We start from the raw sequence: 23602 nt of genomic DNA, 5'->3' as shown, positions 1-23602 counted from the left end.
CCACAGCCCAAAGCCCATGACGTAGAGGCCCACACACCTGATGTACATAACAAGCCTGGCTCATCCAACCCTCAAGGCCGGGCTCGACCCATCCTCTTCACTCAGGCTTAGCGTCCGGCCCAACTCTCGGCCCAGCCCAGGATCCAGAAAAATATTCACTAGACAGCCTGGCAGATCCGCTCGAACGTACGCACGAGGAGAATCAGAAGCCGTTACGCATGGAGCAGGCGGCTGATACCCTAGTACCTCCGAATCTGCATGGCAGAGACGCGTGGTCCAATCCTGGAGAGACCTTTACACGTCACCAGCGAGCAAGACAATGTATAAAAGAGGAGTCCCCTCCTCAGAAAGCTTAGGCCTTATTCAGTAATACAAAACCCTTGTAAAACCCTATTCTATTTGATCTCGGATCATCAGGTTTTTTCTCAAAGCATTAGTGAGGCTCATCTCCATTAAAGTTAGCAGCAGCTACAGCTGGTCAAAGCAATTTCATTATGTAACATAAGGCGCCATGTCTTCTGTGTTCTAATCTTACAATTGAAATGCAAAGAACAAAAACAAAACACCATCATCGTCTCTTTCCCTGAGCAAGAGGAGTGCAGTCCTTGGAATTTGAATAGGACGATGAAGAAAGGGACATTGAGAACGAGAAAGGAAAGGACAAAAATCATGAGCAAGAATTAGACTCGGAACAAATTGAAGTAATATTGTGATCGTGGCTTGGGCTAAGGCCGCGAGGACAATCACAAGAGTCAAGGCGGCGAGGGAGGGCCATGTGTGGGCTTGGCTTCACTTGCTGATACAAGGAGTTCCAGAAAGTCTCAACTACAGACAAAAACAGAGCACTACCCACTTGACCAATCCGAAAGGAACAGTGCTCAGATATTGTACATCAATTTCAACCAGTAATTACACTAATTTAAATAAGAGCTGAGATATCGCTGACGTTTGTGATTATTGAATTGCCTTTTGCTTCTGAAATTCCATTTGTCGTTCATCTTCTAAATTTTTCTCACAATTGAATTCTTAATAAACTTGCTTTGCTTTACGGTCTAATAACAACAGTTCATCTCTACAGTGAATTTGGTGCTATATTGATCTTTGGTTAAGCAAATCCATTCCAACACATGAACACAAAATTAAGAAGCAAATTCCTTAACATTAAACTATCATCAATAAATTCTGTCGGTAATTAAAACAAATCAAAGTTGCCATCTCTCGGCGACAGCTTTTGAAACTAGTTGATGCTCCTCAAGTTCCAAAGATCATAATCCCAGACAACATCACTAAACATTTCAGTACAGGCCTCACCCATATACTGCACGTCCCAGAAGGGCAACCAGATGGAACCCCAAGACATTTGCTCATCCACAACCCCTCCTAACCATGGCAACTCCTCCCAATTTATACAATTCTCCACAAATCCCTGAGTCCACTCGCCGCCAATATTCTTATCTTGCACTTTCTCAACTGCCCTCTTGGCCTTCATCTTCTTCGCCATTGCCGCCCTATTTGTAGCTTTGGTATTTTCAGCATCCACATTTCTCTGCCTCTTCATGATTTTCTTGAAACGAGAGTATTTTAGTTTTGCAAGAGTTGGGTAAGGGGAGCTTTGAAGAAAAGTTTGATAGCATTTATAGAAGGAAATGGAGCTGCATGGGTAGTGGTGACGAGGGTCATATGCCCATGTAGCAGACAATGAGGACAAAGGCCATTGACGTATACCAATTAATTAGCTGCCTTACCAGTTTCCCATGTGCCTTAGTTCAATGAATTATCAGTTACGAAGACGCAGAGGTTGGTTAAAAACTGAGATCCTCAAAATCCAATTACATGTTGCCATGTCATGGGAAATGAAGATATGGGCTTTTGGATGACGTGTGAAGTTAAATGAGAAGTTCAATGAGAAGAAATTTCTTTTATAAAATAATAGTCATTGGACATCCACATACAGAAAGTTTGGATATGGATCTTCACCAGTGGTTGCCGACTTGAGGGTTAGCTGTGGATGAAGAGGCAGGCCAACTGTGAATTTTTTGATGGTTGAAGACGGTCCACTCATATTTGTGTTCAATTACAGCTTGGGAAATTCTTGCCCACCCTATCTACATAAATACAAAGCCTAACATTGGTTATATATGAAACTAGATTATTTTGGTAATAGTATATTCCATCGATTAATAATTTATAAAAATTTTAATTTTTAATTTTCGATGATCGGTTTATTTATTTTTAATTTAATAACTATAATTAATATATTTAGTTTTAATTTATTAATAAAATATTTATTTATAATTGTTATTAATTTTACTAAAATAAGTTGTATTTATTATTTTTTATTTATAGAATTAATTGAATTAATTTAATTATGATCTATAATCAATTAGATATTTTAATTTTCAATTAAATTGATTTTTTAATTTTAAATCAATTAATATTTTTTAAAATTGATAAAATTTCAGTAAATTAGAATTTCTGATTAATTAGAATTTCAGTTAGAAACTGAACACTTACCCACCAATTTATAGTGAGATAAATAATCTATGTTTATAACTTGATTTGATGTAAATCCAATCTAATTATTTGAGGAAAATTTTTTATTTCTTTCTTGTATTATATAGAATCTCATTAATTAAATTTTCTTTTTTTAAAAATATATTAAAATATTTATAAAATTTTAAAATTTAATCACTTCATTAATTTTTATTTATTAAATATTTTAAATATAAAAAATTAATGGGATAGACCTTTTAAAAGTTAATAGATTAATTAATAAATTTTTTAAATTATAAAAATTAAATATTAAATATTTAATAATTAAAATTAATATAATAACTAATTAATAATTTTTTAAAACAATTTAAAAAATTTTCAATATATTTTTAATATTGCAAAGTTAAATAATCAAAATTTTCATATAATATATATAGATTAAATAATAATTTTTTCAATATTTTAAATTATTCACACGCAGCTGCATCTACCTCCATACAGCATCCTCATTTATTATGTTCACACAACTTTATTACGTGTTCAATATTTTATCACATCTTATTTTAATTTATGATAGCTTAATTTTTATTCTTGTAATTAATAAAAAAATCATATTTTATAAAAAGTATTTTTCATAATTTATATAATAATTTTATATAATATTTTTTTAAAAAAATATTTAATTGAACCGAGTCATGCACCTATCCATTCATGGATTCTTGCTGCATGTTTGATAAATATCTTCATTTATAAAATTAATAAATCAAATATTCAAATTATTATTTTAATGTAGATATTTAAAAAGGACTTTATTTTTTTGAAAAAAAAAAATTTTTAAATTCTTTAACAATGAGAAAATGTACTGTAACAAGTCTAGAGATAAAATTGTTCTAAAAAAATAAAAATAAGATTGGAATTTAAAGTTAAATATCAATTTAACGGGGCAGATGCCTTTAATAAAGTAGGACGCTCCTCTCAGGCTCTCCTAAGATAGCAACGGTTAGAAGATAACTAATTTTTCCCGACGTTGGGACTTGAAGCGCCCAAATCAAATATCAGTGGACGGTCGCTAAAGAGGCTCACGCACTCAGGCGCCACTCCGGCTCTATTATTTAAAAATTTTAAATTTTAAATAAATGTAATTAAAGATGCACACGCTAGAACAGATTCAACATTTTCTTTTCTTTTTATATTATGCTTCCATCTCTTGGATCTGAGCCTTTTTTCTAAGTGGGTATGGAGATTGAGATTTTCATTCATAGAGATAAATGGACACATTAATCAGAGGCATCATGCTCCACTCCCATGCCCAAAACACATAACTACAGCAGAGCAGTTGCAAAAAGCGCATAGAAATCTTTAATGTACAAAAAGAAAAGATCATCTTTTTTCATGCCATAGATGCTGATGGACAAAGCAAAGATCGTGCTGCTACTACCTACTGATCACATCCAGAATACAGACAAGAAGCTACTGATAACCAATTCTGCTTTTCTTTCTGCCCACTAGCGTGGTTTACAAGCGAATATCAAATGCATCATCGCACAATATTTTCACTTTTCCAGGTTCCAATTCAAAAGCAGATCAGACAACGTAAACAGAATCATTCCGGTGAACAAAAGAAGAGTATATTTACATTATAAATTAGTACATCAAAGACTCAACGCCGGCTTGATTTTTGTACAAATTTCCCTTCATAAGCCGCTCATTGGAGATCCAGGACCCAGAACAAAAAAGATACAAAAAGAAAAAAAATTTCACATCTCACCTGAGATTCATAAGCAGGATTGAGTGGAAAAAGAATGATCTCTTAGTTCAACCCAATCCCATAAAATCAAAATTCTAGTAACCCTCCATTATTCTTGTTAACAACCACTGATTCGACTTGCACAGATACATCATTACATACAAAAGAACCCTTGAAAACATATTTACACTAGCAAAAGATGCAATCACTTTCCCTCATGAGAATTTCAAAATTCCTCTCACTACCGAAGTTGTTTGACGCGATTGTTTGTTTAGCTCTTTTTAAATATTTACTTTTTGTATAATTGAAATGGGGTTTTCTCTCTATGCCAAAGCAGGGATGCTGCAATTCCTGCGATCCCTGTCGAGGCAATCAAACCCCTCGACCCTCACCGCTGGTTTGTTTCCAAAATTTGATCGAACGCAGCCTCCTTTCCTTGAAGAGGAAGTCGGAGATGATGATAGACCCGACGGAGGCGGAGTCGGCATGGGCAAGAGTGGTGATATAGGGGAGAGTTTCTCATCCCCAAATCGAGCGTCTTGAATTAATGGGTTAGCTACTCTGCTCGGCGGCGACCCGCAAAAAAAGGGCGGCGACGAGGCTATTTGTGTACAGGATTGATCCACACCATAAACACCCTGCAAATTTTTACCCATATGAAGTTAATCACGCTGCTTGAACAAAAGCTAAAAAGTGACAGATCTTTTGCACGTCTAGAAGTTAAATAGTATTTCTCCTAGAAATCATGTTGATGAACAGAAGAGAAATATCGCCATTGTCACAGGAACGGCCACGCCCAGATTGTTTATTAGCAGAATATTTTATTATATATCAAAATAAATTATTTACAAGCATCAGCGCAAAAACGAAACCAAAGCAATTTTCTCTTTTTTTTTTTTTAAAAAAAAGGGAGAAAAAAAATCCTCACCTTTGTCAGGATGATGTCCAAGAAATCAGTTCCTCCTTTTGAATCACAAAGCTCAGCTTGGTGGCTGAAATTCCAATAAACTTTATAAGCAAAAAGGAAATAGGTTTAAATTATTTGTTGAGAAGAAAATTAAAGAAAAGAAAGGGTAACCTGAGCTGCCATCTTAGAGACCTGACAGGCTGATCGTTAACGGTGGCGTTCAACAGACCAAGTCGTCTTGGTTTGGGGCAAACAACCGGATCTCTCCGCTCCGAGATGGGAACCGACACGGGACTCCGGATCTCGTCAAGGGTAGAGAAAGCGCTTGGATGGATTGCACACTGATTCATCTTTTTCCTTTTTTTTCCCCTTAAAATCTTCTCTGGAAAGAAGTCTGGACAGAAGCAGCACAAAAAATTTAGCCATGGAGTTGATTATATAATTTACAACAGATCTAACTCGTGTCTGAACTGTTAAACATGGAGATCGAGTCAAACAAGACTTAAATAAATTAGCCAAAATAAGACACAGGAAACAGCGAAGAAGACGATTTGCCAACTTCACATATTTGACCCCTTGATTCCCAATTAATTTTCAAAGCAAACACGTTTAATTTTTCTTTTTTTTAAAAAAAAGTCATTACATTTTCGCTTAATTCACGAACCAGAAAACCGACATCTGTAAGAAAGTTCCCAAATTTAGATACCATCTTAGATCTGAGACAAAAACATCCGAAAGTAAATATCTTTTTTTATTTGGTTGAAAAATAAGATGATTATAAGCATGCTTAGGATGAACATAGCAGGCATGGAAAGAGGAAATATACCGTAGGTGCTCAACTGTACAGCTCTCCTCCAAAGGAGGACTTGTGAAGTGAAGCTCTCTGTATATATTTATTGTTATGATTAACAGAAAGAAAGAAGAAAGAAAGAAGAAAGAATGGAGAGGCTGATGAAAGATAGCAAGTGAAGAAGAGGGACAGGAAGGTCCCGTTTGGTTTTATAAGAGGAGGAGAAATATTTTATAAAGGAAAGAGACGGAGGAAAAGTATGTAGAGAGAGAAAAGTCGTTTAGGGTACCGGGCAACAGCCCAGCCATAGGCAGAGAAAATTGTAATAAAATTGAAAAGGACAGAGAGAGAAAGAGAGGAAAAATAAAGGACCACCTCTCTCGCCTCCGCGGCTCCACCAGCAACAACACTTTCTCTCTTTGCTTTTTATTTAAAATTTTTTAAAGTATTTTATTGGCGAAATTGAATCGGCTTTGGCAGCATGACCCCTGACCCCTCACCATGAGAGAGGTTAATTTAAATTTAAATTTAAATTTAAATATTAAAAAAAAATAATTGTGAATCTGAAAAGGTGGGTAGTGTTTAGATCGCATTCACAAACACAGTTACACTACTGGGACGTGGTGGGCATCTGTCTTAATTTATTCCAGCTCTTTATTAAAATTTATTTTTATATAATACTTCAAAATTATTAAAAAAATAATTATTACTTAATCAGCTACTGGCATTATTAAATAAAAATATGGTGTTAATTGTTTCATTATTTTAAATGATAATCTTTTATAGAAAAGTAAAAATAGAAAGCATGCAAAATTTTTATTTGATTCAGTCATTTGTTATAAATAATAACCTAATTGATGATAAAAGGGATAATTTATATATTTTTAAATTATTCAAACTAAAAAATTTGGCAAGAAAAAAACATTAAGAATAATTGAAACTGGTTTCTACAACAATTTTTGGGTCTTGAAGCATGGAGTCATCATGGCTTGTTTTATTTTATTTTGTTTAAAAAATATTTTACGATAAAAAAAAAAAAAGAAAAAGAAAGAAATGATCACGTGAAGAGTGGTGGTGGGAAGAAACAGAGAACGCATGTTTTAAGCTGCCAAGGTTCCCCGAATTGGGAATGAAAAGGCCACAGTGGCCACGTTTCATCCATCGGTGTCTCTGCATCAAGTGGACATTTTCTTTTCTTTTCTTTTCTTTTCTTTTCCTTTCTTTATTATTATTATTTATTTATTTAAAAAAAAAAAGAAAAAAAAAAAACTTGAATTGATACGATGGTCATGGACCAACCAACCATTTTACTTGTACTAAATCTGTTTGAGGATTCGTTTTTATTAAATTATTTGATCTGATCCAAGTCATAGGATTCTCTTTTTATCATTGCTGTTCTCTGTCTCAAAGCCCTGCCCTGTCCTGCTCTGCCAATCCACTACACCCAATTGCACTTCCCTCTCTCTCTCTCTGGAAAAAATGTCTTTTATTTTCTTGCCCCCTTGTTTTGATGTATTTCCTTCATTCCTCCCACTTTACGTGTAAAAGAAATTTCTTTTTACTCTTTGTAATTTTCATTAATTACTTTATTCACTTATTTTCCACTTTCCTGATTGGACCATATTATAGTAAATAAGTAAATTTATAACAACACTATTTCAAATGATTTATAATTTACTTTATTAATAATTTTTTTATTTATCGTTATTTTTTTATTTGTCATGCAAATGACTATAGTAAGCTGAAATTAATCGCTAAATTAAAAAAGAAAAAGAAATGGGTCCTACGTGGTTGTGGTTGGCGTTGACCTCGGACTGAAGTTGACTTCAGAAATTAAGCAATGTCAAATTGCAAAGCAGTAGGAGCAAATACATGTAATCAAATCCTTTTAAATAAAACTATTTTTTTTATAAAAAAATTTAAACGTACAATTAGAATAATTTTATTAATAAAATATCTGGTCATAGATTAATAAAGTTAATTTTTAAAGGAAATAGTCTATAAAACAAGATAAATGAAAACTTTAGTTTGTCATTAAAAAAATCCAACACAAAGAAAATATAATAAGAGGTGTGATGAGCTAGGGAAATAAATAAGCAAATCCAAGAATTTCCTACATAGCATAGCAAGGCGTGTCAGATTTCAATTTCTTGTAAAATTTCATTGCGCAATTCAATTGAAGATAGGCATAGGCGATGTGCTCAAGATATGGGTTGGAATATTAGAAAGTGCAATCGAATGGAAGCATACTTAATTTAACACGGAACAAATTAGTTTCTAGTTGTTGAGTTTCTCAATTTTCTAAATTTTTTTTTCTCGTAGTTGGCTGTAATTCCAAAGCAATTTGGTCATTTTTCGTGTATTCTCATCTTAGTTAGGCAAAAGCCAAGGATTAGATCTCTCTCTAAATCACATTCGAAAACCAATTCTGGTCGGGCTGGGAAATTAGCAAAATTGGCATCAACAAAATCCCCATTTGGTGTTGAGCTCATTGATTTGGCTTTGATTTATATCACCTTGGCATTACGCTAAGTATGTCTGGTTTCATAATTTTTGACCTAATTATTCCTACCACGTGTCATCAATAAATATAATAAAGTCTTGACCTACCCCAGACACATTATTTGGTTTTACTTTTCCTTGATTTGCAAGAGAAGAGAAGAGAAGGACATGGCATTAGCATATGGCATTAGCATCTACTATCAAGTTGAGAGTCCTTTTCATATGTTAATAATATTAGGTTTATTTCAATTGCAATTAAAAAGCTCATTGAAAAATTTTAAAAATTATTTATGTTTTCAATATGTAAAAGTTAAATTAATATATTTTTTTTTCAAATAACTCAAAATAAGGTAATTAGGCTGCTGAAGTTAGGTCTTGGAGTTATGTGAAAGAAAGAAAAAAAAGAATTGGTATTTGGGTTGGTGTGACCCACTATGATTTTTCACTAATCTCAAAACAGCAGGGCTTTTGTTGGATTGATTGTTTGTCAAATCCAAATAATGAAGGCTTAATTGCAAGAGAATTCCATTATTCAAATGCCTCTCATTTTCTTTACCACTGTCAGCCAATTAACAAGTGACCCATTTCATGAATCTGAACTTGATGTGTGATGGAGCAATATGAGTTTAATATTCAAGCATATGAAATTTTGTTTGTGTCCTAATCGATAGAATCAATGGAAGAGTGAAATAAGCAAATTTGATGTGACACCAAATCCAATTGGGCAAATAATACTGACTAATGTTAATCCTCTGCTTTGAGATTCCTATTTTGTGATGCCAACAATTTTGGACCGTTCCAAATTAAAGTTGAGGGGGGGCTGCACACAAAGTGGTTTGGCTTTTTTCCCCTATTGCACATCAAAAGCAGCTGGATAACTCCACTCATAAACAGATATATGCTGAAAAGGACTAAGGGCTTGGTTTCTGTGAATTGGTATTTCCCCCCTTCCATTATCACAGCTCTTTCTTTTCTTGCATTATGAACATTATCATTCATTAGAGAAAGAGATTGCTAAGGAATTATAATTATCCTACATCCAAGAATCCAAACCAGAGTCTAAGTCTTTTATCATGCTGATGGGGAAGGCACAGAGAGAGAGAGAGGGGCTTTCTGAAATTTAAACCAAATTATAGAAGGGCTCTGAATGAACTGAAGATACAAAAGCAAGATATTACAGAATAGTACAAGCACTTAAAAACTCTAATAAAGAAGAATATGAACGCCCTGTTATATCTCTAACTGCAATGTTAAGTCATCTTAAAAGTAATTCTACAATAAAACGTTTCAAACAAAGCCTGGCTGAGATGTAGCAGACTAGCGGCTGCAGCCTTGTTCTTTGCAAAGTATTTCTCAGTTTAAGCAAGGTGCTTGCTTCTTAGCAACTGATGGTTTCACTTACTTCTTGTGGCCAGAAGGCAATACAGTACAGTGAGAGAGCAACCAGCAGCCTCAAGCTTCTCCATGGCTGATACCAAAATGGCACGAGCTTTAAAAGCTCATCCAAAAGAAAACAATATAACTATTGCAACCTTTTATACTTTTTCTCACATGCAATTAAACTACGCTATCCTAGGATCTAAATTCGTATGCATAACATGATATATATTCATTTTAATAGCATGTTTTTGCCATGTCAAAAACGAAATGGAAATTAGAAAAGTAGTGTAGACATCCAATTTCACTATAGAGAAAGGCATTTTCATGTCATGACATACAACATTATTAAAGAGTACCAAAAGTCAAAAGAAGCTGGAACAGTTTTCTAAGTTGGATTCTTCACCAATTCAGCATCAAAAGCAGCGGTCAAAGGAAATTTGTATCATGACACGTTACATACAACTTTTTCTCAGAGTTTATTAGTTTGCTAAACGCAATAATGATTTCCAAAATGGGAAATTTTTGAAGTTCCATATCATTTTAAGTGAAATTCATATCTTATCTAATATTTATGTCAATATCTAAGATATCAAGAAATAGATGTTGTAATTGAGTTCCAAGTATAACAAAATTAGAAGCCATTCGCAACCAAATCAATTGCCAGAGAAGGCGAAGCAACCTACTTTCCCTTTTTGAAGATCAGAATTTTCGTCAGAAGGTTATCAATCACTAGACATGGAGAATATCAACAAATACAGATGTTGGATAATGCTTCTAAACCACCCCCTTTTCAGGTTTAAACAAGGCATCTGACTTGGAAAATATTAACTTTTCTTGATTTCAGGATAAATTATGCTAGCTAACTTCCACACAACATCAAAATTCAAAATAAAGTATTTCATGAATCTAGAAAAACAGATTCTCTAAACAAATTATGGTGATGCACTATTTTATCCTGCTCCTATATGGCATACTTGTGGCTCCAAAACCTCTGTTAATTTGATGGGATAGCAAGAAAACAAGCAAGTCCTGAGCAAGCCTCTATTTGATCCTCTACTTGCGGCTCACTAAATCATTCACTTTCCTGTAAAACAGTTATTACTCTTATGAAATATTAAGTATACCCACATTTTTATCTAAAAACTACCAACGCCATAGTGGAAGGAACCACAAATCACAATCCATCTATATAGTGCATAAGATGCTCCCAGCATCTCTGTTTTGACGTTCAAGCTCTAAAGTCCCTTTAGGGAGTTCAATATCAACCGAAAGTTCAGGAATCTCGAATATCATCATAAGAATATGATTCAATGGTGGGTCTTAAATTTCACCACCAAAGGAGCAACTAGATATCAGCTAACACTGAAGTAAAAAGCCAATCTGCTACTTATTAAAATATGCCATCATTATTGACATTAAACCATTTCTTAGTAGACATACTAAGGCAAAATGAACTAGGTATGATACTCAAAGAAAACCTAAAAGACATTCCGTATGATAAAATTAGCAACAAAATTCAAGAATGACAAAAGCAATTGCAAACAGAATTTCTCCAATTTCAAATTTGACAAAGGAGGTCAAGATTTCCCAGAGGGCATAAAAATTCCTGAATCATAAATTTTTGATGCAAAAGTAAATGTTATTGCATTTACATATTCTTCTAGGAGTAGAGAAACTAGAATCCAGAGTGTTTCTACTTTACATGTTATAGTATTTCAGGCTACTTTTATTAAATTGCCAAAAAAATTCACAAAAAGGCAGCCACTAGACTGCATCCAATTTTGACAAGGTGTCGACAGCAAGGAAGAAAATATGGGGTTCATATTCCTTGTTTCTTACTATTGCAGTCATTTCACATCCTAAGCCTATTTGTTTCCCGTTTGAAAAACTCAACTTTTGCACGGTCGTTTTCTTCTTGAAGCTAAATATAATCAAATGCCAATAAATCTCCCCATAACTTTGGCAAAGCTGAAAGTGCGAGGAAAAAAAAATCAATTAGTTCCCTACCGCATTTTAACAAACACAAAAATCGCTCCAACTTATAAAGATATTAACAACTAAAATGTAAAATACCCCAGCAATCATCCAACAAGAACTATACATACAAGCCCAAAAGTGTTTCCAAATACCTCCGGCAATACTCGCAATTTGGGATGTGACATTAGAGTCTGGCAACCTTCAAACCCTTTTCTTACACCGGTAACGGAGTGCGATCTCTGTTTTGATTCATATGCCGAACCCATAAATATAGCTTTGTCCGGCGGAGATCCCCTCCTCCATTTCTCTTTCCCTTCTTCTCGACCAGCCTTAAGCTCACATTTGACATTGGAGAGTCAACAGCAGCAGCAGCAGCAGCAGCTACTTGATTGATAACTACTAAGTAGCGGTCTTCCATTTGGATTACTCTTGAAGCGGAGTTTTAAGAGGATTGAAGTTGCAGGTCTTCAAAAATTTGTCGACTTTCAATGAGAGGAAAACGAAGAAGAAAGGTTTGGCTTTGAGACTTCTAGCGAGGGAGAGAATTGCCGGCACAGAGAAGACAAAGAAGAGTGTGCGTACCGCCATTTTACCAAATGCTTTTTCTTACCACCTATCCTCCAAAACTCTCTTCTTTTGTAATTCTTTTATTTTGATTTTATCCATTTATACAATTTTTAACCAAGGTAATTTATTTTGAGTTCATACATATTTATATTTAATCTTAAATTGAGCTGAATTTATAAATTTTTTTAATTTAAAAATTTTTCATCATATATAAAAATTAAATCATAAATAATTTTTTAAAAAAAATCATTTAAATATTTTAAATAAAATTTAAACCTAAAGCGGGCATACTTATACCACATCCATATTATTTTATTACTTTCAAATATGTATATGATTATATTATCATTGTCTATATTAATTATATAATATATAAAAAAAAGGAAATGAATAAAAGTAAAAATAAAAATCATTAGTTGGGCCGCAGAATTGCAGGCCCATATCGCCACAGGCCGGTTTTCCTCCCGATGATCGCTTCTTCGCCTTTCGGGGAAAAAAAAAAATGCCCATATTTAATTTTGTCCAAATTGAAAATTTCAAGCCAATTAAAAGTACAACTATTTTATCAAAAAAAAAAAAAATACAACTGTTCGTATGCTTAAATGGATGATGAAATTAATTTTTTATTTTTAAAATTTTAAATTTTTTAGTTATTTATTATTAAACTATTGATTAATATATTAATTTTTAAATATTTATTATTAAACTATTAATTAGTGTACCGATTTAACATAATGAAATAATACACTTGAAACGTCTATTAACATATCTATATCCCTAAGGACCTATAGAAGACACAACCACATGCTCTTCTTTTCCTCTTTCTTTGTCCACAGATAGAAACAAGCATGGCTTTGTCTCTCTCTTTATATATATACACACTTCATCATCCTATGAACATTGTCATTCGATTAAGTATACAGAGTATTTTGATTTTACAAATAAAATATATATTTAATATATTTTCGTGTAATTATGTTAAAGACTACTAATACAAATTATAATCTTATAATATTATAACTCGAACTTAGGTTAATATATTTTCAATGTCCATGATCATTACTGTTTACCTCTAATTAACTTGGACCTAATATAAAAAAAGAAGTAGACCCAACAACATCAAATAGCGAGTGAAAATTTCAAAAATATGCAAAAAACCCAAAATCAAAAGAGTCTCTGAGGGTGACAAGGCAATGAAGAAATCTGAGGTTTCTCATGTGACTAATTACACATTTGAAGCTAATGTTATAAATGGTACTTGATAACAAATTGCTCTTATATTTGAATGAAACTTGACAAGCTCTCATCATCTACATTACAACTATGCAATTTGGTTCTTTTGATAAAGGGATATAAGTTAAAGAGAGATAGAGAATCCACATCCAAATGCATAAAGACATTTGGATTAGGTAGCTTTGACAAAAATCAAGCTTACATTCTCTGTATGTAAATAAAAACTGCATAAAATCAATAGACAAGTTTTCAATCTCAGAAAGAATGGTCAACTTGTCCCTTACAAACGAAAATAATTATTTCCTTTTGAAAAATATTGTTAAGTCTACTGCCAAAACAGAACCACAGAAAACTACAGTCTTGTGAATCCTTAAATTTTGGGTCCAATCATCATTGCCATCTCTCTTGCTTTATCATAAAAAATTAATGAATTGGATTTTTTTATTAGACTACTCTTTAAGAATGCACTCGTCTTCTTTCTTTGCAGTGTAGTTTCTGGCCTTTCTACGACTACTTCTATCCCTCTACAACATAGAGCGCCTCAACTCTTAATTCCCTCATCAAAACTAGATTTTATGCCAAATAGAGTGATTGCCATGCTCCAGATCTCTCTCATGATTCTCATGATCTGACTGTGAGCTTTGGTTGCCTTTGGTTATTCTAAAACCCATCTCATGTCTTGGTCGTGTATGATTGGCAATTCTCATGGCTGGGCCGTGAATTTTGCTATACTAATTCCTCTTTTCCATAGTGCTTTCTCCCTTTACATGGTAAAATAAATATATAAATGTAATAGATCATATATCGATGGTTTAAAAAAATAAGCCAATTCAATCCGCCTTCTAATTGAAAATAAATAAATTACGAGCAATTTAATTATTTCATTTATATCCTAATGAATTTTAATTTTTAAATTTATTAAATAATTTAATTTTTTAATGAGTTGAATATAATAAATTTGAATTTGATTCGTTTATTAAATAAAAGATTAAACTTTAGAAAATAAATCTATTTAAATTAGATATTTGTTAAATTGTTTACAAGCAAACCTCTTCCTTCAGAATATTTTACACATATGTAAGTGCAATTATTCATTTTCTATGAAACAGATATCCACATTTTCTAAAAGATATTTAGTGTTGCTCACATATTTTAAAATAAATAATAGGATATATGTTTAATTTAAATAATATGTTTAAGACTTTATTTCTTTCATAAAAAAATATTTAATTAAAAAAATATTTTTATACATTTTATGATATTTAGGAAAAAGTGATAGATAGTTACCCTTACTGCTTGTGAAGAAAACCTGAAAAAATTAATTTATAAAGTTGAAAAAATTAAAAGAGCAATAAACTAATTGCTACTCAGAAAATTGATAAATAAAACTATCTTATTGACTAGAAGGAATAATGATATGCCTTATTCTCATTTGGTCGAATTATGTTATTCATGATTTAAAATTTAAAAGGTTAAATAGAATTAAAATAAAATTAAAGGAGTAATATAAATTTTTATACAATCATGAAGGACAAATTCATGCCATTATACTTCTTTTGGGATCTTTTTAGCAAAGTTAGTTTTTAAAGTATCATTCCTTTATCTCAGAAAATGACCCAAATGGAATGTCAATGGTAGAAGTGAAAATGGTTAAATAAAACAGGCAACAACATTAGTAGATTATACATGAGTGGGATGTGGACCACTTGAATGAAAAAAAATACAAATACTTGTAAGAAAAATTTCAGATGTTTGGGCACACATGGCCTTTGCCTGCTTCATTGCTCTGGCCATACAAATATGTTATGCTAATCATAATCAAAACCACCAAGTCAAGGCCAGAAGATAGTTGTGGTCCATGCAATTGAACCACCTGCTATCAATTTGCCTCCTTAAAATCCAATGAGCTTCTATGCTGCTTTTGCCTCATTAATTTTCAAAGGAAAACACAGGCGAAAACAGCAGACGAGCTTAACATTGGCAAGGCATTTTCTTGAAAACAAGCAAACCAGGTTAAATTCTTGCCTTAATTATCTCTTTCTTTTGTTTTATTTTTCATGTTGTCATAAGATAATGTTACGAGTCAGATTTCATGTACTGTACTAATCATCTTCTCGATTTTATCAAAGATGAATCATGCAGGCTAATGAGATTAGAGGAGGCAATCAATCTCTGTGTACATATATATTTCACGATACAGATAGAACTGAATAAATATATTGTGATCTAATTGCAAAGGTGATCAGTTGAATTAATATAAAAAATATTATTGAAGAAAAAGGAAAAGAGAAAGGCCTTTTTGTGACCTTGTTTCAGAATCTAATTGATTGACAATGACAATGAAGAAGAAACTAACATGTTCCAAAGAATAAAACAACAATCATGTGGGGTTGAGATCACTATATTCCAACTTAGATCTCACAAAACCCTAACAATTAGATATTGATGTTAACACTTCCATGATCCATGGCAATTAGTCCACAGTACAATGATGCCTAGGAAGAGCCTTACGCTCAAATGGGGACCATAAAAAACTTGTCGCTTGGGTTTCTTTATCAGAAGAAAGAGAGCAAAACTTTGCTCAGCTTTGGGAAGATCTGCTGCAAAGGACATGAAGCTAAGATATATAGAAATCTGAAACTATTGAACGTATTTCATTATATATATGATTGAACATTGATGCTGTAGTTGTAGGGCAATAGAGAGCTAAGGTAGCCTCCTTGATTGAGGCACAAAAAAAAAATGAAAAAAAAACTAAGGCAACGTCCGTCTCATTTTCTAGCTTCTGTCTCTCTCAACCAAACCAAATGACACGAACCACCTGCCTTGGCCTCTCCCCATACACCCCCATCACCCTTTTTAAAGTCACGAGACCACACTGTCCCTTCGCTGCTCTCTCTTTCAATGAGAGAGAGATAAGTCCAGAGGGGTTGGCAGATAAACTGATAGAGAACTTTCAAAGCTCTTTTTTCTCCACCTTCACTCAACTAGCCTCTATATTGCAGTCTCAAACTGAAGTCTTATAATTTTCTAAAGCTTTAGTTATCTTCCCATCTGAAAGATTGTTTACCTTATTTTCCTTTCTTCTGTCTTTCTCTGTCGGTACCATGTAGGTCTCCCCCACAACTCAACCCCCCTTCTTCATTCACCACCACCTGCTTGCTTCTTTCTTATTATTTTCTTTCTTTACTCCCTCTCGGAGTTCTCTCTCCCTTTTTTCAGCTTTCTTTTATAACTTTTGTTTCTCTCTGTATTTTTCCAGGAGACCTGAGAGGAACCCATTAGACCTCAACAATTTGCCTGACGATTATACTAGAGATAGTAAGCAAGTACTCGATGCCAGCTCTTCCTCTGGTATGTGCAATTTTTCTTCCTTTTGTTTTGTTTTGGTTAAAATACTGCAAGAAAATTGATCCATAACGACTATTTTCTGATAAAAAAAGGGTAAATGCTAAATACAATCAAGAAATTACAAGAAGAAAACCACAAAATTTTCCGCTGGGTGTGGGATGGGGGTAGGATAATTGCACCCTTCAAAAGCTAGTGCAAATTATTCTATCTCTTGTTTGGCATTGTGAAGCTTGAAGTGATGAATTAGAGGAGGAAGAAATAGAACAAGAGATAAGAGAAGTGGGCGTTTGAATGGCCTTCCATCTTTATTCACGATTTGGGAAACTAGGGTTCGGCTTTATGGGCTAAGAATAGTCTCATCGAAGTTGCTCTAATTGGTTGCTTTTGTTGCAGGCTATAGGAAAAAGAAAAGCGGCGCTAAGGATGGAAAAGATGAATGCGGTAAAGTCTACGAGTGTAGGTTTTGCTCCCTCAAGTTCTGCAAATCTCAAGCTCTTGGAGGACACATGAACCGACACAGACAAGGCAAGTCTTTTCTTTTCTCTTCTTCTATCTGCATATGTTGTTCAACGAAACCAACTAACAATTTTTTATAATGTTTTTTTAATAGAATGGGCAGTGGTTGTTATTTAAAATGATTTCCCATGAAATTCTAGTTGATAACGTGGTCATATCAATTTCGAGGAAAACCAAGTTGATATATTGTTGAAACTCTTGGCTGAGGGGATTTTGGGGGTTGAGTTTTTTTTTTTGGGTTACTTTGATTTGATCTTGATTTGATTTGTGCCGTTGGCTGCTCAGAACGAGAAACAGAAACTCTGAACCGGGCTCGCCAGCTGGTCTTCAGCAGCGATAACCTAGCCGCCCAAGGTCACCTAGGGTACGTACACAAACAATGAATATCCATCACAATTGCTCATTTATCTCTTTCATCTGTCCTTTACAACATTCTAACGCCATTTTTTTTCCTTAGAAATGAAATCATTTACCCACTTTCTGTTTTAGACTAAAAACATGAATCTTGATCTTTCTACTTTGTTAAATCTAGATTTTCGGTTGTTACATATCAAGGACATATTATACTTGATTGATTTCAGTATTATGTGTTTGATTTCAATCACTAGCTAACACCAGCACCAACATTATTCATCTTCTTCTTCTTGTATGATCACACTAAAATGGACGTAACGTTCTAATGTTCCTGGCAGCTGCCATCCCATGGCGCCAGGAAGCTATCCATCAGGCATTGCAGATCCATACAGATCAGTGTATCCAACGAGACTCTTCTCTGGATCTTCTTCAGGTCTCTTGCCTCCAGCACCACCACAACCACCTCATCAACCGTATCTATACACATCTCCTTCTCGCCTGACTCCCTATCCTTCGCAATGTTCTCATCAACAACCCATTAACGATTACTATATTGGCCATGTCCTTAATAACAACAGTTCACAATCATACCCTTCGCACCAGAGCATGACCTACAACATGGTTGGTCAAGAATCTAATTACACTTGCATTGGTGCACCGGTAGGACATGGTGGGCTTAGTGGTGGTTCAAGCCGTGGACCAGAGGGAAGTGGTAGAGACGGGTCACTGAGCAGTCAGGAGGAAGGGTTGAATTGGGGAAGGAGCTAGCAGGAGGAGCTGGATCACAGCATCATTTGGATCCTCCATCGATCAATCGATTTCAAGATGGGTTTTAAGAGATTGTGTTATTAATTTATTTTCTTTTTCAAGGTGGGTTGATAGTTATGAGAAGTATTTATCTGCTTTGACACGGCAACCAGAGAGAAAGGAGAGGGACCTAACAAACTGACAAATGGGGTCATGCAATGAAAAAGAGAAGTTTTTGGGTTGATGTACAGGGATTGGGGCAGCTTTCTGAGCTCATTTACACTCTCAGCTAGTTTGGCTTGGAGCAACAGGGATTGGAGGATGGGGTTTGTGTTGGTGTTGGTGTAATTGTACTATCCAACTGTGGAAAGAAGGGGACTAGAGCTTGTGAGTGGGACAAGGACTTAGATTTGAACTGAAAGTTACTAACCCCTTTTTGCATTTGTAGTTCGTTTTGCATGGCAATGCATTTTTCTATTGCTTTCTTTTATAGTATGATTTTGCTTTCCCTTTTTCTTTTTAAATATACATATATTTTGCTCATTCTGGTTCTCTTTCTAGCCTTCAAAGTTATCTTTGAGCAAATCTTCTCTTCTCTTCCCTTCCCATTTCCCCATCTCTCGCTCTCTCTTTCCGTCACTCTGAAACTCACAAATTCGCAAAAAAAGAAATAAAAAATGGGATCTTCTGGTTTCTTGAAACATTTACTGCTAGACCAGATGTCCATGTTTTATGGTGAATCGCTTTCACCGAAGAACACACAACATGATTCAATGATCCAGAGAAAAGTTAGGAATTCCATTCAACAATTTTCTGCTGAATGTGTCCACTGAAAAGTCTGTGAAAGCAGTGGATTTCTTCTTTGTGTCCTTGTAACTACTTTTTTTAAATCCTTTTCCTGTTTTACTAGCAATATGTATCAGTGGATAAATGTTGCGAAATGCTAGCTTGATGGGTTTTTTGGTCTCTGTCCAAAATTTGTATTTTGCTTTAGTGCAACAAACAAACATTTTAATCATATCCAAATTCTCAGTATTACAGATATGATGATATCCATCACCTTCAATTAATCTTTAGAAGGTTATAGTTTGTTTATGCAAACTTCAATTTGCGTTCAGCCTTTAGCTATAGCAATTAGATAAGCCTCAATGCTGATTTTCAAACACTTTTTGTTGGTCTCTAACTTAAAGCATTATACAAACTGATTCTTGGAATGCCCAATAACCATTCTTTTAACTTTTAGGTTTGAACAAATTCATTTATTAAGAAAACATCCTCGTGGTGCTGAAATTTTCTCCAGGGAGAAGGCTGCTCAAGATTCAGACATGGATTATCTCTGGGTGTCCCCATAAGCATAACCTGAATTAGACTTTATCTCAACTTGCATATCCATTTCAGATATCTGAATACTTATTTTCCTCGAATCAATTAACAGGTTTTGTTTCTATCTGTCTTGGACTCTCCATGTTTTCACAAAAGTTATAAAGATAGCCAAAAGAACTCCATGAGAAGAAAGCCATTGTTTATTGTTACCTACCCAGAAAATTTTAGTGAAGCCTTTGGGAAGACTTAAAAATGGAAATTTCACAAATTTGTGGCCAAAATATTTCACTTGATTGTTCAACATGATGAGGAGTTTCAGGTGCTTAAGTGAAAAATATATGAGAGATTGAAGAATGATAGGCCAGAATTTGTGCAATCTAACAAGGGCAGAACTTCAAGACTAGAATCAAAGGACCAGAGCCAGATTACTTATGAGAGTCAAATGACAGTAAAACCCTAACCCTAGCCCTAACATATGCGCAGACTACCGAAGCAATAGGTTAGGTGTGGATGTCTGCAACTGGCCACCACTTGCTTGCAATTGTGATAGCATTATGTCAACCAACGAAGCTACTTCGCGGCCCCATGCTGCTATTGCTTAACCTAATATGGTTACCTAGCTGGATCCAGAAAATTCCATTATAACATTTTTCATGGATAGTTAATACTAGCTTTTCTCTTCTGGAAATAACTAGATAATGAGAGGAGATCATTTAAGCTAAGGATATGGATTTCTTGAAAATTTTAAATTATCTAAAAAAAATATTATTAAACTCTTAAATTTTAAAAAAATTCATTACTTCATTTTTATTTGAAATTTACACCATTAAAATATTTTTTTATTTTATAAAATCAAATTCTTTAACTATTTTATTTAAAAAATCCATCGATCTATCTGAATATTTATATTATTTAATTTTATAATTTTAGATAAGTATACGTGTTCATACGTTTTATTTTTTATGATTAAAGATAAAATAAATTGATTAATAATTTTTTTTCATAAATTACTAAATAATTTAATTTTATAAAATAAAAAGATATTTTACTTAAATGATTTTGATATAGAGACAAACTAGTGAATTTTTTTAAAATTAAGAAATTTAATAGAAATTCTCTTATAAAGAAAATTACGATTTTAAATATTATTTTTGCAATAATCACCTTATTTCTGTATTTTCTTTTTCAATCCATAAGATTTGTTTTTAATCTTCAAAGGTTTCAGTATCCTATTTATTTTTTTCTTTTTAAATTATTTACGAGATAAGTTATTTATTTATTATTTAATTTTATTTTATATAATTATTTTTTTATTAAAAAGTTATAATTATATTTATTTTATGTTAGACTATTTAAATAAACAGAAATAAATTTTAAATTTTTTAAATCTAAAAAAAATGAGTTTAATAAATTACGTGCTAAATTTCTTATTTTTTTAAAAGATCTCAAATATAGGTAAAATCAAATAGTATTAATCTGATTAACGAGTTAAGTTATTCAAATTAAAAAAAAATTATAAAATGGGCAAATTGATTTAATTTGCAATATTTTTTATTTACTTTAAATTTAACTTGAGAATTTTACCCAGTAAACTAATTAATCATGAAATCCTAATAGATAATAGCATATGGGGAACTAGTCTTTCTTCATATAACAAAATTAATGGAAAAAGAGAGAGAGAGAGAGAGAGAGAGGTCCACAGTAGAAATATCAATCAGCTGTTTAGCTACAAAAAGATCTTTGTCAACCTGAAGGCCCGTACATTTTCTCGAATGAATCTCGGGATCAAACACCTGAGAGTTAAAGAAACTACACTAAAAAAGTTGCATATAACTGTCATTACTGAAAAACGAGAGAGAAAGCAGCAAAAGCAGAGCAAAAGTAGACGGACGGCTATAACATAGAATAGATTCAGCTTAATTATTTCATGCAATAACAATTGTGTTGGAATGTTTAAAGCTGCTTCTCATCGACTTCTTTATTATTAATTAATTATATTTATAGCCCTTTTTCAATTTTCTTATTTTTTATTTGTCTTCTTCTTCTTCCACAATCTGATCATGATATCCAGTTTAACAGCTTTATTCTTTACTTGATGTGTCATAATTACCATATAACTTTATTCACATTTTATTAATCTCCCTTTGCCACTCAAAAAACCCATATACTTTATAGAGAATGATTTTTATATTTCAAAATATATTAAAATTAATATATATATCTTTTATATATTTTAATTCTATCAAATTAAAATTTTATTTATTTAATTTTTCATTAATTATCTCTAAAATAGTTATTTCATACTACAAATTTATATTCATACTCGGACTAAACTCAATTCAAATATTAAAAATTTATTTTTTAATAAATTTTTTCGATTAGATTCATTTTAAAAATTGAGTCTGCATGAATCAAACCGAACCAGATTTGATGACACTACTTTCAATCAATGGGATTTCTGATTTTAACATAATATATTTTTAAATTTAATATTCCACTAAATATGATAGAATAACAGAGCAACAAATTTCAATTCAATACTTATATTATTTTTTTTCTATAAATTTATTAGAAAATATCAATTCTTACCTCATTTATTTTAATCATTATAATATTTTAGTAAGTTTAATGAATATTTTAAATAATATAATGTACTGAGTTAATAAGAAATTAATATATTTATATATATAGCTTTATATATTTTTTAAAAAAATTTTAATATAAAATTTAAAGTAATTGAAAGAAATAGTTAATGCTCACACTATAAAGACGATAACAAATTTATCGATATAAAAGCACAAAAAAGTTTGAAAGGCTTTTATTTTTGTTTATAAGAATATATAATTTTTATAAGGGAAAAGTATAAAAAAGCTAAAATACAAACCGTGGATAATTTAATAATCGGTATTTTAAATTATTAAAAATATCAATAAATAATTAATAATTTCTTTTACTTATAATTTTTTTTATAATTTGTTTGATAAATTTTTTAATTTTTCTTATATATTTAATAGTTATATTAATTTGCATAAAAAACTTTAAATTTAAGTGGTAAAATAAAATATATTCAATTAATTATAAATTTGAATATGAAAATTTATTTAAATTTAAAAAATTAATGGTAAATTATAATAGAGTTTTATTTTATTTTATTAATAAATAATATGTTAATTAAATAATATTTTATTAATAAAATTCTAATAATAGTTTAACCTATCTATTTAGGAGATTTTTGATTTAAATGCTGGATGCATTAAATAATTTTAAACATTTAAATAGTTAAATAATTTTCAAAAATAATAAAAGGTAAGTAATGGTAACTGATATGGAATCTGTTAAATAATTTTCAAAAATGATGAAGGATAGCTGATGATAGCTCATATGGATCTATCAGCTATGTTTTTGGATAGCTCTAAAATTAAAATTATTTTTTATATAATTGTTTTGATTTTATTTTTTACTTAAATTATATTATTCTTTTAAAATTTATTAATTATAATATTTATAATTAAAGTTTTTTACTTTAATAAAAATTTCAAAATTATAATATATAATACATAAATTAAAAATATTATAAATAATAATTAAATTAATTATAATACTTATTATTTTATGATAAAAATTATACTATATGGGAAAATTATTATATTTTAAATTATTATATATATTATATCCGTAGTAGGTGAGAAAATCACTCGTTTGATCGATATTTTAA

At 32.0% G+C, this 23602-nt stretch overlaps 2 protein-coding genes, 1 long non-coding RNA gene and 1 pseudogene across 4 annotated transcripts; 1 reads left to right on the top strand and 3 right to left on the bottom strand.

Annotated features, from left to right (window-relative positions):
* Positions 1-1139: 1139 nt before the first annotated feature.
* On the bottom strand, positions 1140-1797 carry LOC110618076. Its single transcript, XM_021761105.2, has one exon. It carries the CDS (start codon positions 1556-1558, stop codon positions 1238-1240), a length of 321 nt encoding a protein of 106 aa, XP_021616797.1. The 5' UTR covers positions 1559-1797; the 3' UTR covers positions 1140-1237.
* A 2308-nt stretch (positions 1798-4105) lies between these two features.
* Positions 4106-6232, bottom strand: LOC110618150. 2 transcript variants are annotated; one of them, XM_021761219.2, is made up of 4 exons: positions 5974-6232; positions 5319-5541; positions 5169-5232; positions 4106-4878 (listed from the first exon to the last, which is right to left on the bottom strand). In XM_021761219.2, the coding sequence occupies exons 2-4, from the start codon at positions 5495-5497 to the stop codon at positions 4564-4566; spliced, it is 558 nt and encodes a 185-aa protein (XP_021616911.1). In that variant the 5' UTR covers positions 5498-5541; positions 5974-6232; the 3' UTR covers positions 4106-4563. The 2 variants fall into 2 exon arrangements, with proteins under 2 accessions (XP_021616911.1, XP_043813119.1); XM_043957184.1 differs by lacking the exon at positions 5974-6232 and having other exon boundaries at positions 5319-5561.
* A 3337-nt stretch (positions 6233-9569) lies between these two features.
* On the bottom strand, positions 9570-12428 carry LOC110616966. Its single transcript, XR_006350952.1, has 2 exons — positions 11949-12428; positions 9570-11787 (listed from the first exon to the last, which is right to left on the bottom strand). It is a non-coding gene; the product is annotated as an uncharacterized LOC110616966 (long non-coding RNA).
* A 3849-nt stretch (positions 12429-16277) lies between these two features.
* On the top strand, positions 16278-19044 carry LOC110618265 (annotated as a pseudogene).
* Positions 19045-23602: the final 4558 nt, after the last annotated feature.

This window comes from Manihot esculenta, chromosome 6 (genome assembly GCF_001659605.2).
Source record: "Manihot esculenta cultivar AM560-2 chromosome 6, M.esculenta_v8, whole genome shotgun sequence".
NCBI lineage: Eukaryota > Viridiplantae > Streptophyta > Magnoliopsida > Malpighiales > Euphorbiaceae > Manihot > Manihot esculenta.
Note: the sequence above shows the minus strand (reverse complement) of the source record. Positions and strands in the feature narration are given on the sequence as shown.